The sequence below is a fragment of the Hypanus sabinus genome, chromosome 23 (genome assembly GCF_030144855.1).
Source record: "Hypanus sabinus isolate sHypSab1 chromosome 23, sHypSab1.hap1, whole genome shotgun sequence".
Taxonomy (NCBI): Eukaryota; Metazoa; Chordata; class Chondrichthyes; order Myliobatiformes; family Dasyatidae; genus Hypanus; species Hypanus sabinus.
In genome coordinates this window covers 56175278-56196041 of record NC_082728.1, presented here as the reverse complement: position 1 = coordinate 56196041, position 20764 = coordinate 56175278, and the positions used below count along the sequence as shown (strand labels likewise).

The 20764-nt window shown below is 43.3% G+C and overlaps 1 protein-coding gene across 1 annotated transcript in view; it reads left to right on the top strand.

Moving 5' to 3' along the window:
• The first annotated feature begins 7805 nt into the window (after positions 1 to 7805).
• The window catches only part of evpla (envoplakin a), a 76545-nt gene continuing 63586 nt past the window's right edge, over positions 7806 to 20764 (top strand). The window contains exon 1 of the mRNA XM_059948917.1: positions 7806 to 8058. Coding sequence (XP_059804900.1) covers positions 8015 to 8058 — 44 coding nt within the window. The 5' untranslated portion in view covers positions 7806 to 8014. The remainder of the gene's footprint in view (positions 8059 to 20764) is intronic.

The following is a 20764-nucleotide window of genomic DNA, read 5'->3' as shown; positions in this document are numbered from 1 at the left end:
AATGGAACGTTGGCCTTTATTACAAGGGGAATTGAGTACAAGAGCAAGGATGTCCTTTTGCATTTGTACAGGGCCCTGGTGAGACCACACCTGGAATATTGTGTACAGTTTTGGTCTCCAGGTTTAAGGAAGGACATTCTGGCAATTGAGGAAGTGCAGCGTAGATTCACTAGGTTGATTCCTGGGATGGCAGGGCTGTCTTACACAGAGAGATTGGAGAGATTGGGCTTGTACACACTGGAATTGAGGAGATTGAGAGGGGATCTGATTGAAATGTTTAAGATAATTAAAGGATTTGATAGGATTGAGGCAGGAAATATGTTCCAGATGTCGGGAGAGTCCAGTACCAGAGGGCATGGATTGAGAATAAGAGGTCAGTTATTTAAAACAGAGTTGAGGAAGAGCTTCTTCTCCCAGAGAGTTGTGGAGGTGTGGAATGCACTGCCTCGGAAGACGGTGGAGGCCAATTCTCTGGATGCTTTCAAGAAGGAGCTAGATAGATATCTGATGGATAGGGGAATCAAGGGATATGGGGACAAGGCAGGGACTGAGTATTGATAGTGAATGATCAGCCATGATCTCAGAATGGCGGTGTAGACTCGAGGGGCCAAATGGTCTACTTCTGCACCTATTGTCTATTGTCTATTGTCAACAGCTTGCTCTCCATATCATATTTCCCTGGCTTGTGTATCATGTAGACAGCTAGGTTGCAAAATCTATAGTCGACCCCAACCAACAGAGGGCCTCAGATAAGATCACCCCTCATTCTTGTATGCTCCATTGCACCTTTCTTCATAACTCAGTTCCTTGAGTCCCAGTAACATCATTATAAATCTTCTCTGTTCTTTCCAGATTAATGTTATTTTTCCTGTAGCAGGCTGACTAAAACTGAATACAATATTTCAGATGCAGCCTTACCAATATCTGATACAAATGCAACATGACATCCCTGATAATGAAGGCCATTGTTCCAAAAACTTCTTCACCATCCTGTCTACCTACAATACCACTTCAGAGATTAAACCTGATTCTGATCTGAAGGCAAAGGTTCATGTCTGTAAAGAGAAAGCCATTAAGCAATGAAGCAGTTGGATTGCTGGGAGATGAAGTGGTAAAATGTGGATGAAATCACTGTAAACAAAAACAATTGCCATAAATCTTTGGCAATCATAACAAAGTCAATCTAGAAAGAAAGAAAGCGAGAAAGAGAGAGAGAGAGAGAGGAGGGAGAGGGGGAGAGTCTTTCTAAGAGTGTTTTCATGCTTCAAACTTTCTGAGACTGTCCCCACTTTCCCTGGACGATTGCAGCTGTGCAGTGATTTAATCTTCCCTTGACAGACAGTCCATACCAAACCAAGAGAATGAACAGAATTTCTAATTAAGGCTCCTATTTTATTGCAAGCTTTCAAGTCACCATCCACTATCGCTATCCAACAGTACATTGTGACAGTAGTGAATGCCTTGCATGAGGTACGCACCAACAATTACACCAAGACATCAACCAAATTCCTGAGCCCATAGCCTTTATCTCTGTGATGGAAACAAACCACCTAAGCCAAGGGTTCCCAGCTTGGGGCCCACAGACCCCTCGGTTAATAGTAAGGCTCCAAGGCATAAAAATCATTGAAAACCCTTGATCTATAGCAACACATAAATCTTCATCCTTTCATAGAAATAGAACAGTACAGCACAGGAACAGGTCCTCCAGTCCTCAATATCTGTACTAACCACAATGCCAATTAATCCCATTTGCTTGCATGTGGCCTGTACCTCTTCATTCCCTGCGTGTTAGACTATAAGGCTAAAAGACATAGGAGCTGAATTAGGCGATTTAGCCGATTGTGTCTGCTCCACCATTCAATCACGGCTGTTCCTTTTCTCCCCTCCTCAACCCTATTTCTCAGACTTCTCCCTGTAACCTTTGATGTTGTGTCCAGTCAAGAATGTATCAAGCTCTGCCTTGAGCATACCCAATGACCAGGCCTCCACAGTTGCTTGCAGTAATAAATTCCACAAATTCACCACCCTCTGGCTAAAGAAATTTCTCTGCATCTTTGTTTTAAATCTTTGTGTCCTCTTGTCCTAGACTCCCTCACCATGGGAAACATCCCTTCCACATCTACTGTGTCTAGGCCTTTCAACATTTGAAAGGTTTCAATGAGATCCTTCCTCATCCTTCTGAATTCCAGCAAGTACAGACCTAGAATTATCAAACATTCCTCATATGATAACCCTTTCATTCCCAAAATCATCCTTGTGAACCTCCTCTGGACCCTCTCCAATTCCAGCACATCTCTTCGAACAACACACACAAAATGCTGGTGGAACACAGCAGGCCAGGCAGCATCTATAAGGAGAAGCACTGTTGACGTTTCAGGCCGAGATCCTTCATCAGGACTAACTGAAAGGAAAGATAGTAAGAGATTTGAAAGTAGGAGGGGGAGGGGAAAATGCGAAATGATAGGAGAAGACCGGACGGGGTGGGGTGATGCTGAGAGCCGGAAAGGTGATTGGCAAAAGGGACACAGAGCTGGAGAAGGGAGAGGATCATGGGACGGGAGGCCTCAGGAGAAAGAAAGGTGGGGGGGGGGGAGCACCAGAGGGAGACGGAGAACAGGCAAACAACTAAATATGTCAGGGATGGGGTAAGAAGGGGAGGAGGGGCATTAACAGAAGTTAGAGAAGTCAATGTTAATGCCATTAGGTTGGAGGCTACCCAGCCGGTATATAAGGTGTTGTTCCTCCAACCTGAGTGTGGCTTCATCTTGACAGTAGAGGAGGCCATGGATAGACATATCAGAATGGGAATGGGACATGGAATTAAAATGTGTGGCCACTGGGAGATCCTGCTTTCTCTGGCGGACCGAGCGTAGGTGTTCAGTGAAATGGTCTCCCAGTCTGCATCGGGTCTCACCAATATATAAAAGGCCACACTAGGAGCACCGGACGCAGTATATCACACCAGCCAATTCACAGGTGAAGTGTCGCCTCACCTGGAAGGACTGTCTGGGGCCCTGAATGGTGGTGAGGGAGGAAGTGTAAGGGCAGGTGTAACACTTGTTCCGCTTACAAGGATAGGTGCCAGGAGGGAGGTCAGTGGGAAGGGATGGGGGGATCAAGTGGACAAGGGAGTCATGTAGGGAACAATCCCTGGAGAAAGCAGAAGGTGGGGGAGGGAAAGATGTGCTTGGTAGTGGGATCCCGTTGGAGGTGGCGGAAGTTACGGAGAATTACACGTTGGACCTGGAGGCTGGTGGGGTGGTAGGTGAGGACAAGGGGAACCCTATCCCGAGTGGATGAGAGCAGATGTGCGGGAAATGGGAGAGATGCATTTGAGAGCAGAGTTGATGGTGGAAGAAGGGAAGCCCCTTTGTTTAAAAAAGGAAGACATCTCCTTCATCCTGGAATGAAAAGCCTCATCCTGAGAGCAGATGCGGCGGAGATGGAGGAATTGTGAGAAGGGGATAGCATTTTTGCAACAGACAGGGTGATAAGAGGAATAGTCCAGGTAGCTGTGAGAGTCAGTAGGCTTATAGTAGATATCAGTAGATAAGCCATCTCCAGAGATGGAGACAGAAAGATCAAGAAAGGGGAGGGAGATGTCGGAAATGGACCAGGTAAATTTGAGGGCAGGGTGAAAGTTGGAGGCAAAGTTAATGAAGTCAATGAGCTCAGCATGCGTGCAGGAAGCAGCACCAATGCAGTTGTCGATGTAGCGAAGGAAAAGAGGGGGACAGTTACCCATATAGACTTGGAACATGGACTGTTCCACAAAGCCAACAAAAAGGCAGGCTTCTAAATTCAGGAGCCCAAAACTGTTCACAATATTCAAGGTGAGGCCTCACCAATGCCTTATAAAGCCTCAGCATCACATCCTTACTCTTCTATTCTAGACCACTTGCATTTACCTTCAAGTTAATCTTCAGGGTGTTCTGCACAACGACTCCCAAGTTCCATTGCATCTCAGATTTTTGTATTTTTTCCCCATTTAGAAAATAGTCTGCACATTTATTTCTACTACCAAAGTTAGTGAGCATGCATTTTCCAACATTGTATTCTATTTGCCACTCTATTGCACATTCTCCTGAACTGTCTGCATCCCACCTGTTCCCTCAACACTAACTGCCCTTCCACCAATTTTTGTATCATCTGCAAACTTGGCAACAAAGGCATCTATTCCATCATGTAAATCACTGATATACAGCATAAAAAGAAGCAGTCCCAACACCGACACCTGCAGAACACCACTAGCCAACCAGACAGGGATCCTTTTATTCCCATTCACTGCCTCCTACCAATCAGTCAATGCTCTGACCATGGCAGTAACTTTCCTGTAATACCATAAGCTCTTAACTTAGTAAACAGATTCATGTGTGGCACTTTGTCTTAAGGTCCAAATATACAACATCCACTACTTCACCTTTATCTATCCTACATGTAATCTCCTCAAAGAATTCCATTAGATTTGTTAGGTGAGATTTTTCCTGGTCAGGCTAACTGGTCTATAACATCCTTTCTGCTGCCTTCCCCTTTCTTCAAGAGTAGAGTAACATTTGCAAATTTTCAGTCCTCTGGCACCATGGCAGAGTTCAATGATTTTTGAAAGATCATTACTAATGCCTCTACAATCTGTACTGCTACCTATTTCAGAACCTTAGGGTGCAGTTCATCTGGTTCGGGTGACTTATGCACTCTTTGGTCTTTCAGCTTTTTGAGCACCTTGTCCCTTGCAATAGTGACTACACTCACTTCTCTTCCCTCACACCCTTCAACATCTGGCACACAGCTAGTGTCTTCCACAGTGAAGACTGATGCAAAATACTTATTTATTTCATCTTCCATCTCCTTGGCCCCCATTATTATTTCTCTGGCCTCATTTTCTAGTGGTCAATAGACAATAGACAATAGGTGCAGAAGTAGACCATTCGGTCCCTCGAGTCTGCACCGCCATTCTGAGATCGTGGCTGATCATTCACTATCAATACCCAGTCCCTGCCTTGTCCCCATATCCCTTGATTCCCCCATCCATCAGATATCTATCCAGCTCCTTCTTGAAAGCATCCAGAGAATTGGCCTCCACCGTCTTCCGAGGCAGTGCATTCCACACCTCCACAACTCTCTGGGAGAAGCAGCTCTTCCTCAACTCTGTTTTAAATAACTGACCTCTTATTCTCAACCCATGCCCTCTGGTACTGGACTCTCCCAACATCTGGAACATATTTCCTGCCTCAATCCTATCAAATCCTTTAATTATCTTAAACGTTTCAATCAGATCCCCTCTCAATCTCCTCAATTCCAGTGTGTACAAGCCCAATCTCTCCAATCTCTCTGCGTAAGACAGCCCTGCCATCCCAGGAATCAACCTAGTGAATCTACGCTGCACTTCCTCAATTGCCAGAATGTCCTTCCTTAAACCTGGAGACCAAAACTGTACACAATATTCCAGGTGTGGTCTCACCAGGGCCCTGTACAAATGCAAAAGTCCTATATCAACTCTCATTTCTCTTTTATTTTTGACATGAAAAAACTTTTACTATCCAACTTGATATTGTTTGCTAGCTTGCTTTCATGTTTCATCTTTTCACTCCTAATGATTCTTTTAGTTGCTCTCTGTACATTTTTAAAAGCTTCCCACTCCTCTATTTCCCACTAATTTCTGTTTTGTTGTATGTTATCTCTTGCATTGGCTTTGACTGCCCTTGTCAGCCACAGTTGTATTATTTTGCCATTTGAGTATTTCTTCATTTTTGGAATGCATCTATCATGCACCTTCTTCATTTCTTCCCAGAATCTCATACCATTGCTGCTCTGTTGTCAATTCTGCCAGCATCTCCTTCCAATTTACTTTGGCCAACTCCTCTCTCATACCACTGTAATTTCCCTTATTCCATTGAAATACTGCTACATCAGACTTGACTTTCTCCCTATCAGATTTCAAGTTGAACTCAATCGTATTGTGATCACTGCTTCCTATGTTTTTTTTTACCTTCAGCTCCCTAATCACCTCAAGTTCATTGAAATAGTCAGCAACTGTCTGAAAAATAAAGTCAATGCATCAGTGTTACAAGTCAACAACTATCCAATGGAACTGGTAAACAAAGGAGGTGTTGGAATGGATCGAGATCTAAAATGACATTGAACGGATGATCCTCTGAAATCAGTCTTCATAAGATGTATCTCTGTTCAGCATTTTGAAGGGACTATACCCTCCACAACTCCCTGGTCCACTTCCTCACATCTCATGACACCTTCCCACACCACTGAGCTGATGAATATTTTCAGCACTTTCTGTTTTATCTCAGACACCCAGCTCCTGCAGTTTCTTGTGTTTCACTTTGTGTACTTGTCATACATAAGTACAGAGCAAGCTTCTGAGTGGGCACAGTGGCTCTGCACAGAATCTGGGTGGAGCAGGCATGTTTTCTCTGTGACTGCATCAATATCTCCAGTTACCGCTCATTCCAAAGATGTGCTGGTTAATTGACTGCTCTACATAGCTCCTAGTGTGGGTGGGAGAGTTGTGGAGAGTTAATAGTCATGAGACTAAGTGTTGGAGAAATACACAGGTGAAATGAGATTGAGGGGTTGCTTTGCAAACTGACATAAACTCAATGGTTCAATTTGATATAAGGGAATGTATACAGTATACAACCTGAAACTTTTACTTTCTGTAGACTTCCTCAAAACAGAAGAAAAACCCCAGAGAATGAACGACAGAAAAGTGTTAGAATCCCAAAGCCCTCCTCTCCTCTCCCCCACACAAGCAGCAGCAAAGCACCAACCCTCCCCCTCCTCCTTCCCCACCTACCTTAGCAAAACCATCAGCTCCCCCACCCCCCATGCAAGCAATAGCAAAGCCTCCAAGAGACCATCAAAAACCACTGTCCATCTCAAGAGTTTGACATCCCACAGACTGTCTCTCTTTCTCACTGATGAGGGAGAGCCATCACTCCTGCCTTAGCGAGAGGGAAGACCAACAGCTCATTATTTCAGTGTTACAGTCTGCAGCATCGCTTACTTTGACAGCAGTGTACCCTAATGTCTCAATGTTCTGATCTCCCACAACGCTTCAGTCATGGAATCAGGTCATCCACAGCATCACTCAAGGCTGCAGGAGATTATCCTGGAGATAATGGGCTGAGCAGCCATGTCACAACACAATATGAAATATGAAAATGGTGACTTGAGAGAATTAGCAGTAGTCTTCATGGTGGAGGAAACGCATGTGGTCACAGGGAGAACGTTCGAACTCCTTACAGGCAGCATTGGGAATTGAACCCAGGTCACCTGTACTGTAAAGACAAGGAAATCTGCAGATGCTGGAAATTCAAGCAACACACACAAAATGCTGGTGTAACACAGCAGGCCAGGCAGCATCTATAAGGAGAAGCATTGTTGACGTTTCGGGCCGAGACCCTGATGACGGGTCTCAGCCCGAAACCACTATGCTACTGTGCCGCCCAAATTTTGTTTGAAAACACTACTGTTAAAGGTACGAGTTAAATGCAAGTTATTGTTATAGGTGTAATGTGCAAAAACACACCGAGGTTAATACAATTTTGGTTTATTTTGACAAGTTGTTGTAAATAGCTATTCCAAACCTGAAATAAATCAGTAAAATGAAATTGCTCAATGTTATTGCTGACTAATAATGGCAAAGTGATTATACCAAGGGCTGCTCATTGTGATTTAGACTTTGTATCCTATTATTTGTGATTTAGTGGGTGGGGATGGGTGGAGCGAGTGACTTCTACATTTCATTCTTCACTTCAGAACCAGTTCTGTGAGTTTCACATTAAGCTGAAACTTATACCTAGTCTTTGTCGAATCAGCTGTCATTGAAAAGGAACCTCCCTCCAAACTGAGCTCTAATCGAAAGCTGAAGTGCTTAGTGCACATACCCGGTCCCTGTGTATGTGTGAATGTGTGTAGGAGACACAATCCCACGCTGGCAAAGAAAGACTTACAAAGAAAACCAACGTGAGAGGAACTGATTCAAAGGAGATCAGGAAACATGTTCTCAAAAAGGAAGGTCTCTTCAGGTAGCAAGCAATCCAGGTAAGTAGGAAACCTTCCAAATTGGGAATTTAGTGCTGGCAGTCGAGCTGGATTGCTCTGATGTGGGTGAGCAACATCATCCTGATTCAGTTCTGAATTTGCTTTAAACAGAGTGAACAAGCTTGAGTTTACAAAACTTCACCTAATGGAGAGCAGGAAGGCTGCTGGGTGACACAACAGGTTTCAGGAGCTGAATTAATTCAGCACTTACGGGTTCACAGCCAGAACGCAGGGTCGGTTAATGTTCCAGCAGGGGAATAGGTAGCTGAGGTGGGAAATTTAGCAACACATGGCGGAGGTAGAGGCTGAGTGTTGTGGAAGTGTTTGGAAAGTGCATTTGTGAATTTTGCTTTTGTAAACTCGGTTTTGAGTTGGCCATTTGGGATCTGCATTGAGAGAGCTTTTGGAAGCATGTTTCAGGGCAATCTTTTGACTGAAACTTTCCATAAATTCAAATCCAGGTCTCTGAAATGTGTAGACATACTGGCAGAGGTAGGGTTACCATAAAATCTTAGCAGACAGTTCAATGACAACAATACTTTTCTTTGTTCTCAGTTTTAAAGTGGATTTAGAGGAGTAAATTAAGAATACTTGATGATTCTCATATTTAATAAATCAGAGAAATGGTTGTCAGTTAACCTCCTCTTCAGAAGCATTGAGTTGATTCAACTAACCTTTGTAGAATATTCCAACACTGAATAATGAATACCAGAAACAAAGTGATAATAATTAATTCAACAAATTGCTAATAATTAGTATCTATAGAACAGTATAATTTTGAACTTTCATAGACGAATACCTGCAGCAACTCAGTGGGGGATTCTGAGCTGATAGACCAATGGTTCAATCATCCAACACATGCAGATGACTCTTCATTGTGGTATAGGGGCGTCTTTCATACAAACTCCCAACACCCTCCAAACTGGCTATTGTGAATTCCATGGCCTTGTTCAGAGAAGGCAGGGGTTTCTTGCTAGACCTTCTTATCCTTGGACCATTATCCCTTCACCGATGACTGGTTTGTTGGAGCATCAACGTCATCATCAAATGCCTGTTATGCCACTGGTGTTTAGGACAGCAATGAAAGTCCTCCATTTTTGTCTGTCCTTAGCTACCTTCCCTATTGTGCCCCAGCCTCATTTCCGTCTCTGTGGTACGGCATCAAGTTGTCTTTGGTCTCCCACGTTTCCTCAAACGAAGTGCTGTCTTAATGATGGAGATGGCCTCTCTTCTCATCACATGCCCACTCCATCTCCAACATTTTCTCATGTTGATTGTGGTCATGTCCTCTTGGTGACACTGAAGGAGTTGGGTGTGGCTGGAGATTTGTCTTGGCCGGAAAATACAGAGTATCTCCGTAACCTATGGTGAGGAATGACAACAACTTGGCAAGGTCATTCTCTGTCATGCACCAGCATTCTGACCCGTACAAGAGTGTGGACAGATCACAGCTCTGGTACAGCTTCAACTTGCTGTGGATGCTGTACTTTGTAGATCTCCTTTTGTTGTTCATTCGTGGGAGCTGTGGCCCACTTTACAACAGTGTTTACTCTTCATTAACACTTCACTTGGTAAATTATGTGGGATTTCCTGAGGTTTGTAAAGGTAGTTAATGAATACAGTTTGTACAATTCATTCTTCTTATCCTCGAACCACTTGGTTGTACTCTTGGCTAAGTCAGCTGTCTATATGCCGAAAAATAGGTGACATTTTAGTGGCAAGTTAGAGGTAGGCAGCCTATACCAATATGAGGAACTTCATTCTTGTGAGTGATATGTTAAACTGCTGATCAGGTAATCTTATTTGAAGATTGCTTTCTCACATTATTCCCACCCCACCTCACCTCCTGCCTTCCTCTTCTCACCTGGATTTACATATCTCCTGTCAGCTCCTGTTTCACCTTCTGCCCCTACCCTTCTTAATCCGGCTTCTGCCCCCTTCCTTTCTAGTCCAGATGAAAGGTTTTGGTCTGAAATGTTGACTGTTTATTTATTTAGAGATATAGCATGGAATTGGCCCTTACAGCTCCACCACCCATCAACCCCTCATTTAACTCTAGCCTAATCATGTGGCACTTGACAATGACCTATTAACCTACTAACCAGTACGTCTTTGGACTGTGGAAGGACAACCAGAGTGCCCACAAAAACCCACACATTCCATGGGGAGGATGTACAAACTTCTTGCAGATGGTGTTGGGATTTAACTCTGAACTTTGACACTCTGAGCTGTAGAAGCATTACGCTACCATGGCCCCTCCATGAATACTGTCTGATCCACAGAATTCCTCCAGCATTTTGTGTGTGTTGCTCCAGGAGTGTTTCAGTGAACACCACCCTCCCCCACTTGAAGCAATGCCTCATCTTTGACTCAATTGCCTGTGTTTGTGAGATATTGTTGTGTATATCCCAGCTGTGAGGTGCAGTGTTAAAAGAAACCATATAGATGTTAGTTCTTCCCACCACTTCAGCAGATCAATTTCCTCCATCAGTAATCCTTGGGCACTTGATAGTCTAACCAGTGCTCAGAGCTGCAGAGTGTTAAAGCTGGGTGCAAGCAAGGTGAAAGTGCTGATGTTTCTGAGCCTGAGCCTGACCCTCTCCAGATGCTGATGCATCACAGTTCATTTCCAACCAATTGCATTTCAAAGTTCCAAAGTTGATAGTTTGGTTTTGTGAACACTGACTGGTGATTTTTCCATTGTGATTACAGTTAACCCATTTGTCATTGAAAGCACTTGTAAGAATGCCAGGAATTCAGGGTGGGGAGAAAGTATGTAAAGGAAAGGACTACACCCCATTCTTCCAATGCAGTAGAACCATTATCAAAACGATTAACTATTGATTCCACAAGGTGGCTGTGATTTATTTCAATCCGAACAGGACGTGATTACAGATCCAAGCCATTTCTGACCTCTCTGTTCAGTGCCTCTCTGTACTGAATTGGCCTGTACATCTACCGCACGTCAACACCAGTGGAACGGGAAGGAATGCTTCACTCTGAAGGTGCCAAGTGCTGCCTGGTAGTGAGAACTCCAGAAGCTAATTCACACAAGACATTCTGCAGATGTTCAAAATTCAGAGTAACCCAGACAAGATGATGGAGGAACTCAGCAGGTCCAGCAGCACTTATAGAAAGGAATAAAGAGTTGATGTTTCAGGCCGAGACCCCAATCCTGATGAAGGGTGTTAGCACAAAACGTTAACTGTTTACTCCCTTCCTAGATGCTGTTTGACCCGCTGAGTTCCTCCAGTAATTTGTGTGCATTTCTCTGTATCATTAACTAGTAGATGAACAAACCCAAATTCCCAGGGTCCAAATCTAGACCCTCAACAGCCCTTGCCAACCCATTGTTCATCCTCCCATCTTCTGGTTCTTGGGAAGGTAGCACACACAATTCCATAGGGCCTGGTCACCCTTTAGTTCCTTGTTTAATCATCGTTAATTCCCTGGTGATTCCAGAGGATGTGTTTGGACAGTGGACCCGGGCAGGTGATCTACTGAGGTTCCATCGGTGTACACTTTGGTCAGTTAAATCAACACCTGGATCACCAAACATGGCATGGATGATGATCTGGAACCAAGGTAACCTGCTCTCCTTGGCCACATTCACATCATGGGAGGGAAGTTCATCCCAGGATCTCTGGACTTCCAAACACACTTTAGCTGCGGGAGCACTTTCAATCTGTGGCCATTGTTTTAATGCAGAAACTGCAGTGAAAATGTGCTGAGTAAAATCAGACAAACACAGCATGAGAACTCAAGGATTGCCTTGAAGCTTGATTTAACCCATTTTTTGTCACATTAAATGGATATTGTGTTTAAGGTCAACAGCTAAACGGAGACTTGCACAAAAAATTGTGAGATTTTCCTTTAAAGAGTTGTCCACATTTTCTCCTGCATGTTTATCAATGTCAGCTGCATGCATTGCTTGTCACTTCTGTTATCCTTTATTGACTTGGAAGTGTTCCAATGCCATAACGTCCACTCTCCATGGCAGCCCTACAGTACAATGGTGAGGATGTGATTAAGCTAGAGCTAGTGCAGAAACAATTCACAAGAATGTTGCCAGGACTAAGGGATGGAGATATACAGAGAGGCTGGATAGGCTGGGACTGTTCACCCAGAGTAAAGAAGGCTGAGGAGCAGCCTTATAGACATCTATATCATTGTGAAAGGACTAGGTAAGGTGGATGGTCACAGTCTTTTCCTCAGGGAAGTAAGAGTCTAAAGTTAGAGGACATCTGTTTCAGATGAGTGGTTAAAGTTTATGGGAGATGTTAAAGGTAGGTTGGTGATTGAGGCTGATACAATAGAGGTATTTAAGAGACTCTTTCTGGTACATGAATGTAAGAAAAATAGAGGATTACAGTTTGTGTAGGAACAAAGGGTTAAATTGATAATAGGATAGATTAACAAGTCAGTACAACATTGAGGGCCAAAGTTCTATGTTCCATGTTCTACTAGGGCTGGCATGTGAATAGGAACGGTTCAGAGGAATGCAGCCAAACATGAGCAAATGGAACTAGCTCAGGTAGGCACTTTATTTGCTATGGATAAGTTGGGCTGAAGAACCTGTTTCTGTGCTATACTCTGTGAGGTGAGGGAGATGAGAGGGTCATGGGGAGAGCTAACGCATTTCTGCGAATGCATTTGCCCTGCACTTCTTCACCCATCTATTCCATTGCCCTAAGTGTCAAATACATCTGAGGCTTTTAAGGGACATTTAGATAGGCACATGAATATGAGAAAAATGGAGAGATAAAGACATTGTGTAGGTAGGAGGGATTAGCTTTTGGGTAATTTTGAGTTACTCTTTACCTGGTACAGTACAACATTATGGGCCTAAGGGTCTGTGCCTGTGCTGTTCTCTAAATGTCCCCAACGTACTATCATGCACAACATTATCAAACGGGGAGAGATCATGAGATCTGGTTTCTGTGGTTCAAAATTGCTGCACTCTGAATTACACAAGGGAGAGATCTGCTGTCATAGCAGAGCCAGTCTTCACTTTGGTAAAGTGGGGAAACACTGGTGTGCGGGAGGGAGGGACCACATTAATTCATGTATGATTGGAAACTTGGTGCAGCGCTGGCACTTTGTTGGATGGTGAGTGAAAAATGCAACACACTGACTGACTGAGCAGAGGAGTATAGCATAGTGGAGACATCAGTGTCTGTGCAGACAATTGCAGGGAGGAAGAGACTTCAACTAGATGAGCTTGGTATTTGTTAAAAAATGGGCAGAAAAGATTCCAGTTTCTGGAATAATCTTTCAGTGAGGGATAAATTATGAGCCCTGAGTCTGAATGTTATGGCATTACCAATGGCCAATGGCCGGGACATTCAACTATTTAAGCAAGTTGGCTGGGATAAGTTGAGAAGCTTAGAAATACAGGAAGGCTTTCTCGTAATGACTTCATGCACCATGTCCCAGTCAGTGGACTTGCAATTACTCCTCTGATCTCATAGAACTGTCTTTCTGAAATTAACATAGAAAATGCAGAAAAACTTAATGGCCTTCAGCATCCTGACCTTAAGGACGGAGTGTGAAGCCTTTGAGAGGCAGGTTTCAAGAGAAAGAAGTGCAATTACTGAATTTTTTGGCAAGGCAGCATTAATTGTCCATCCTTAATTGCTCTTGAGATGCTGGGATAGGGGTGGGGTGGGGGAAGATGAACTGCCTTCTAGAGCCACAACATTACTTCTAGTGAAGATGATCCTACTGCAATGTTAAGGGAGGATTTGGGCCCAGCGATAACATTAGTCTAGTGATAACCCCAGATTGGAGTGGGTTTGTGACTGAGAGGGGAACCTGCAGGTGTGCTGGTCCAAGCACCTGCTGATTTGTCCTGCTTGTTCCTCGATGTCATGTGTTCCTGGGAGGGTGTTGGATCCTGGGTGAGCCTGGGTGAGTAACTAGATTGTAATTTGTAGATGATTCAGATGGCAGTCACTGAATATCAGGAAAGGAGAAAATGAGTGGTTAAGATTTATGATTAAATACTTCACCACATTGCAGGCAACCTGCCAGTCTCACTTCCTCCCACGCCTGCCACAGCAGAAACAATAGATTAAATCATCCTTCATGCAGAGAATTGAACCTTTGATCAGCCTATGCCACATTGCCATGGAAGCCCATTGTTTTACTCACTAAAACGACCAGGGAGATTCCCCCAATACACAAACACACTGGTGGAACTCAGCAAGTCAAACAGCATCTAAGGAGGGAAATAAACAGCTGATGTTTTGGGCCGTGGCCCTTCATCAGAAGTGGAAAGGAAGGGGCCAGGAACCAGAAAGTGGGGGTGGGGGAAAGGGAAAGGAGCATTAGCTGGCAAGTGATAGATAGGTCCAGGCGAAGGGGAAGGCGTGTGGGATAGAAGGAAATTCTGTGAGAAGTTGGGAGGTGATAGGTGAAAGAGTTAAGGAGCTGAAAAAGAAGGGATCAAATAGGAGAGGAGAGTGGACCACAGAATAAGGGGAAGGAAGAGGGGAACCAGAGACAGGTGATGGGCAGATGGGGAGAAGAGAAGGAGTGAGAGAGTAGCCAGATGCATCAAAAATTCTGGCATTGAGTCACTTCAACACAATTATGTGCAATGGTAGATAGTTATGCACCATGTCTACTTCCACAATCTACAAAAGAGCTTATATCTACAAAACATTTTTCATTGCCAAAGTACCACCCTGAGATTAATTTCTTTCTGGCATTCACAGTAGGACAGAGAAATACAATAGAATCAATGAAGGAATACATGCAAAGACTGACAATCAGCCAGTGTGCAAAAGACAAACTAAAACTGAGTCCTAATAAAGACCCAGTAGAAAAATACCTGGTCAATATCACATTGATATTGTGGTTTTGTGCTGTGTAAGTCTTCCTTTCCTACCTTTCTTTCTAAAAGTATCTATCCAATCTAAGTCAGTCACATACACACGGAAGAAATGTGACAAATGTTCAGGGAATATTTGTGTGGAGTTCTGCGCAGGTACGTTCCAATGAGACAAAGGAACTTATGAATAACTTACGAAATGTTCAAAAAACTAGGTAATGATAGAGATCCAGAAGATTATAAGGCTAGAGCTTAAGAAGGAAATTAGGAGAGCCAGAAGGGGCCATGAGAAGGCCTTGGCAGACAGGATTAAGGAAAACCCCAAAGCATTCTACAAGTATGTGAAGAGCAAGAGGATAGGATTTGAGAGAATGGGACCTATCAAGTGTGACAGTGAAAAAGTGTATGAAACTGAAGGAGATAGCAGAGGTACTTAATGAATACTTTGCTTCAGTATTCACTACAGAAAAGGATCTTGGTGATTGTAGGGATGACTTAGAGCGAACTGAAAAGCTTGAGCATGTAGATATTAAGTAAGAGAATGTGCTGGAGCTTTTGGAAAGCATCAAGTTGAACAAGTCACCAGGACCAGATGGGATGTACCCCAGGTTACCTTGGGAAACAAGGAAGGAGATTGCAGAGCCTCTGACGATGATCTTTGCATCATCAATGGGGACCGGAGAGGTTCTGGAGGATTGGAGGGTTGCAAATGTTGTTCCCTTATTCAAGAATGGGAGTAGAGATAGCTCAGGAAATTATAGACCAGTGAGTCTTACATCAGTGGTTGGTAAGTTGATGGAGAAGATCCTAGAAGCAGGATTTATGAACATTTGGAGAGGCATAATATGATTAGGAATAGTCAGCATGGCTTTGTCAAGGACAGGTCATGCCTTACAAGCCTGATAGAATTTTTTGAGGATGAGACTAAACACATTGATGAAGGTAGAATTGTAGATGTAGTGTATATGGATTTCAGCAAGGCATTTGATAAGGTACCCCATGCAAGGCTTATTGAGAAAGTAAGGAGGCATGGGATCCAAGGGAATGTTGTTTTGTGGATTCAGAACTGGCTTGCCCACAGAAGGCAAAGAGTGTTTGTAGATGGATTATATTCTGCATGGAGGACAGTGATCAGTGGTGTGCCTCAGGGATCTGTTCTGAGATCCCTACTCTTTGTGAATTTTATAAGTGACCTAGATGAGGAAGTGGAGGGATGGTTAGTAAATTTGCTGATGACACAAGGGTTGGTGATGTTGTGGATAGAGTAGAGGGCTGTCAGAGGTTACAGTGGGACAAAACTGGGCTGAGAAGTGGCAGACGGAGTTCAACCCAGATAAGTGTTAGGTGGATCATTTTGGTAGGTCAAATATGATGGCAGAATATAGTATTAACAGTAAGACTCTTGGCAGTGTGGAGGATCAGAACGATCTTGGGGTCCGAGTCCACAGGACACTCAAAGCTGCTGCACAGTTTGACTCTGTGGTTAAAAAAGCATACGGTGCATTGGGACTGAGTTTAGGAGCCAAGAGGTAAGAGGTAATGTTGCAGCTGTATAGGACCCTGGTCAGACCCCGCTTGGAATACTGTGCTCAGGTCTGGTCACCTCACTACAGGAAGGATATAGTAATCATAGAAAGGGTACAGAGGAGATTTACAAGGAGCCAGAACCTCCTGTGATTGCATTGAACCAAATCTGGCTTGATGACTGAGAATCTTAAACAGAAGGGATATGAACCAGATGTAAGCCAGAATGAAGCCAAGGTGTGATCGTAAGGATAATTATGAATTTGACTTGCAATCCCTTAAGTTTAAAAAGTGAAGAGGGATCCGATCAAAGTGTTAACATGACACAGAGATATAGTCAGACAGGCTCCTCCCTCTGGTACCATTTTCAAACTGGGCAGGAAACCAAAACCTGTAAACTGGATGAAATATATCCCTTTTCATCATTTTGAAGAGAGCATTAAGAGGGCACTTCCTGACAAACGGACCAATAATTATTCTGTAGACAAAGGAAACACAGATGATCTAGTAATGATCGCTCTGTGCGGTGTTGGGCTGGCAACTTGTTGGCTCAGATTGTAAAGGATTTGAGCTATTTTCAAAATAAATTAATGCAAATTTTTCTCACTGAACCTGTCCTTGCAATCACTAAATACTAGCCTTAATAAGCATAATGCAACACACCCAGATACTGGTGGAGCAGGAAATTCTTTTGCAGTCAGTTCTCTCAGTGCCACTGAACAAGTCTGGATGGGTGTGACTATCACTGTGTGCTTGATGAAGGCTGTCTTGTTTGCCAGTGATCAAATGTTCACCATTAACCTAGCCAGTTGTATCTAATGAGAGTCTGTGTGTAGCAGATCCCAACAAATGTAACCCCACTGAAACCTTTACCATCAGCTACTATTTCACAGGACCTGTCCTGGACCCAATACATAAGTGCAATTGCGAAGAAAGCATGACAGTCCCTCTACTTTGTCAGAAATTTGCAGAGATTCGACACAACATCTGAAACCTTGACAAACTTTACAGATGTGTAGTGGAGAGTATATTGACTGGCTGCATCACAGCCTGGTAATGGAAACATCAATGCGTTTGAATGGAAAACCCTACAAAAAGTATGGATTCTGCCCAGTACATCACAGGTAGAACCCTCCCTACCATTGAGTACATCTACATGAAACACTTGTCATATGAAAGCTGCATCCATCATCAGAGACCCCCACCACCCAGGTCATGCTCTATTCTCACTGATGCCATCAGGTAGAATGTACAAGAGCCTCAGGACTCACACCACCAGGTTCAAGAAATGTACTGCTCCTCATCCATCAGTCTCTTGAATAAAAAGGATAGCCACATTCAACTTCACTTTATTGTGAGTTAGCTATACTTTATTAAGAGTTTGAAGAGATTTAGCATGTCAACAAATACACTCAAAAATTTCTATAGTTGTACCATGGAGAGCATTCTGACAGACTACATCACTGTCAGGTATGGTGGGGTTACTGCACAAGACCAAAATTTATTATTTACAAGCATTTATATAAGTCAATAACTATAGACAGAAGAATACAAACCTAATGATTTTCCAATTTTATTTTTTATTTATTGAGCTACAACATTGAATAGGTCCCTCCAGCTCCTGGCGCTGCGCCACCCAGAAATCCCCTGATTTAATCCTTGCCTTATCACAGGACTACTTCCAATGACCAATTAACCTTCTTACTGGTACACCTTTGGACTGTGGAAGGAAATTGGAGCACCCAGAGGAAACCCACACGGTCCTGGGGAGAGCATACAAACTCCTGATTCTTTCAACACTCTACGACATAAACAAAACTGAATAATTCCTACAGCTAAATACACTGGTTCCTGATAAACTCACAGATGATCTAACCATATTCTAAGGTGTTAACTTAACCATAAATAACGAGTCTTGAATATACATCAAAGATACAGCTAAGTTTATTGTCAAATGCATGTGTGCAAGGTGCAAGGTGCAGCAATATCTCAGGCTCATAGTATCATATAAACAGCCTCCACAAGAAAACAAATTATTCACAGCTTATACAAGAAAGAGTACAATTAGAGAAAAATGGCCCATTTTAGTGCAAAGTGATCAAAGTAGTCATAGTGTTACGAAACTGTAGTGATTAAGGTTTCGCTGGTTGGCTCAAGAAATGAATGGTTGAAGGGAAGTTCTTGAACCTGGTGGCTTGGGACGTGAGGCACCTGTACCTTCTGCCAAGTGGCAGCGGCAAAAAGGAAGCGTGGGCTGGGGGGATCATCGATGATGGATGTTGCCTTGCTGGGGCAGCGCTTCCTGGAGATATTGGCCGCAGTGGAAGCGATATGCCCATGTTGTATTGAGCAAAGACAACTACTTTCTGTAACCTCTTATGCTGCTGCACATTTAAAATACCACAATACTTTCAACTCTACATCTGTAAAAGTTTGTCAGAGTATTTGGTGACAACTTCCTTAACATCCTAAGAAAGTAAAGACACTGGCACACTTTGCTTATGATTCTATCTGTATGCCGGGTTTTGGAAAGATCATCCACTAATTAACATCTAGAAACTGAAAACTGCTGTCCCTCTCATCACTGATCCCTCAGTATAGATTGGTGCATGTTTGCCTTCCCGCAGTCAAAATCAGCTCTTTTCTTTTGCTGTCACTAAGCGAGAGGTTGTTGTTGCAGTATAACTCATAATCAGAATCAGGTTTATTATCACTGGCATGTGTTGTGAAATTTGTTAACTTAGCAGCAGCAATTCAATGCTATACATAATATAGAAGAAAAAGTAAAAATAAATAAATAAGTAAATCAAAACAAAAATAATATGCATTAAAAAAGTGATGTGGTGTTCATGGGCTCAATGTCCATTTGGGAATCGGATGGCAGAGGGAAAGAAGCTGTTCCTGAATCGCTGAGTGTGTGCCTTGAGGCTTCTGTGCCTCCCACCTGATGGTAACAGTGAGAAAAGGGCATACCCTGGGTGCTGGGGGTCCTTAATAATGGACACTGCCTTTCTGAGACACCGCTTCTTGAAAATGTTCTGGCTACTATGTAGGCTAGTACCCAAGATGGATCTGACTAAATTTATGATCCTCTGCAGCTTCTTTCGGACCTGTGCAGTAGCCCCTCCATACAAGGCAGTGATACAGCCTGTCAGAATGCACTCCATGGTACAACTATAGAAGTTTTTGAGTGTATTTGTTGATATAACTAAACTAATGAAGTTTAGTTGCTGTCTTGTCTTCTCTATGTTGGGACCAGGTTAGATCCTCAGAGATCTTGACACCCAGGAAGTTGAAACTGCTCACTCTCTCCACTTCTGATCCCTCTGAGGATTGGTATGTGTTCCTTCGTCTTACCCTTCCTGAAGTCTACAATCAGCTCTTTAGTCTTACTGATGTTGAGTGCCAGTACTCAACCAGGTATCCTACATACATTCCTAAGCATCAACTGCAATTCCATAACTTAACATATCCTATTAACGATGCCAATAATTAACAATAGACTTTCCTTATAATTTATTCCTAATTGTGCACAAACCCATTCACAAGAAATTCTTCTTAACTTATTCATGTTTCACATTCCTCATGTTTCCCTTCTCCTTGCCTGTACGCAGACTCTGTCTCACATCACGACTCTCATTGACCCTGTATGATGCTGGGGTAGGCCTTTTGGTGCTGTGAAGTTGCCTTTTTCTCACCACCTGTCTCTGGATGGTACCCAGGCAACATTACTTACTGTCCTGCTGTAGTCTTGGTTACAGATCACTGAACATCACTGATACAAGTACATCCAGGTCTGAAGAAACATCACCTTGTAATGTTTGGGTCTAGGTGCCTCTGTTGATCACAGTCTGAGCCCAGCCCAGCAGCTTAGTGAACAGGACTCTGACTTTCACACCAATCCCTTTCCCGGGGAACTGGGCTGCCTCCTACTCCACAATACCACAACCCTACCAATAGTTACGTCTTCATAAAGCACACACATAAATCTTCTCTTCTTTCATCCTCCCAGTAAGTTCGACATTTGGATAGTGGCTGTCCCAGCGTTCCGGAGAACCAGTTATATTGTCTCATCTTGAGCCTCCTTGTTCCTTACATTTGCTTGAAGTTAGCAAGACTACTATTCCCACCAAACCATATTCCAACAATGTTCTTCAAGAATTGTTTGTTACTCAGGGCATCTCCTGTTACTGTAGTTCTGTCCTTATACAGTCTCCAATGACATCTGACTTTGCGGGCCTTTGTACAACTTTCTGTTGCAGTGAGGGAAACCAAATGGCAGACACTAAATATCACAACACAGCAAATCTCAGGCCTTGACAAACACTCACAACTCATCTGATGTCC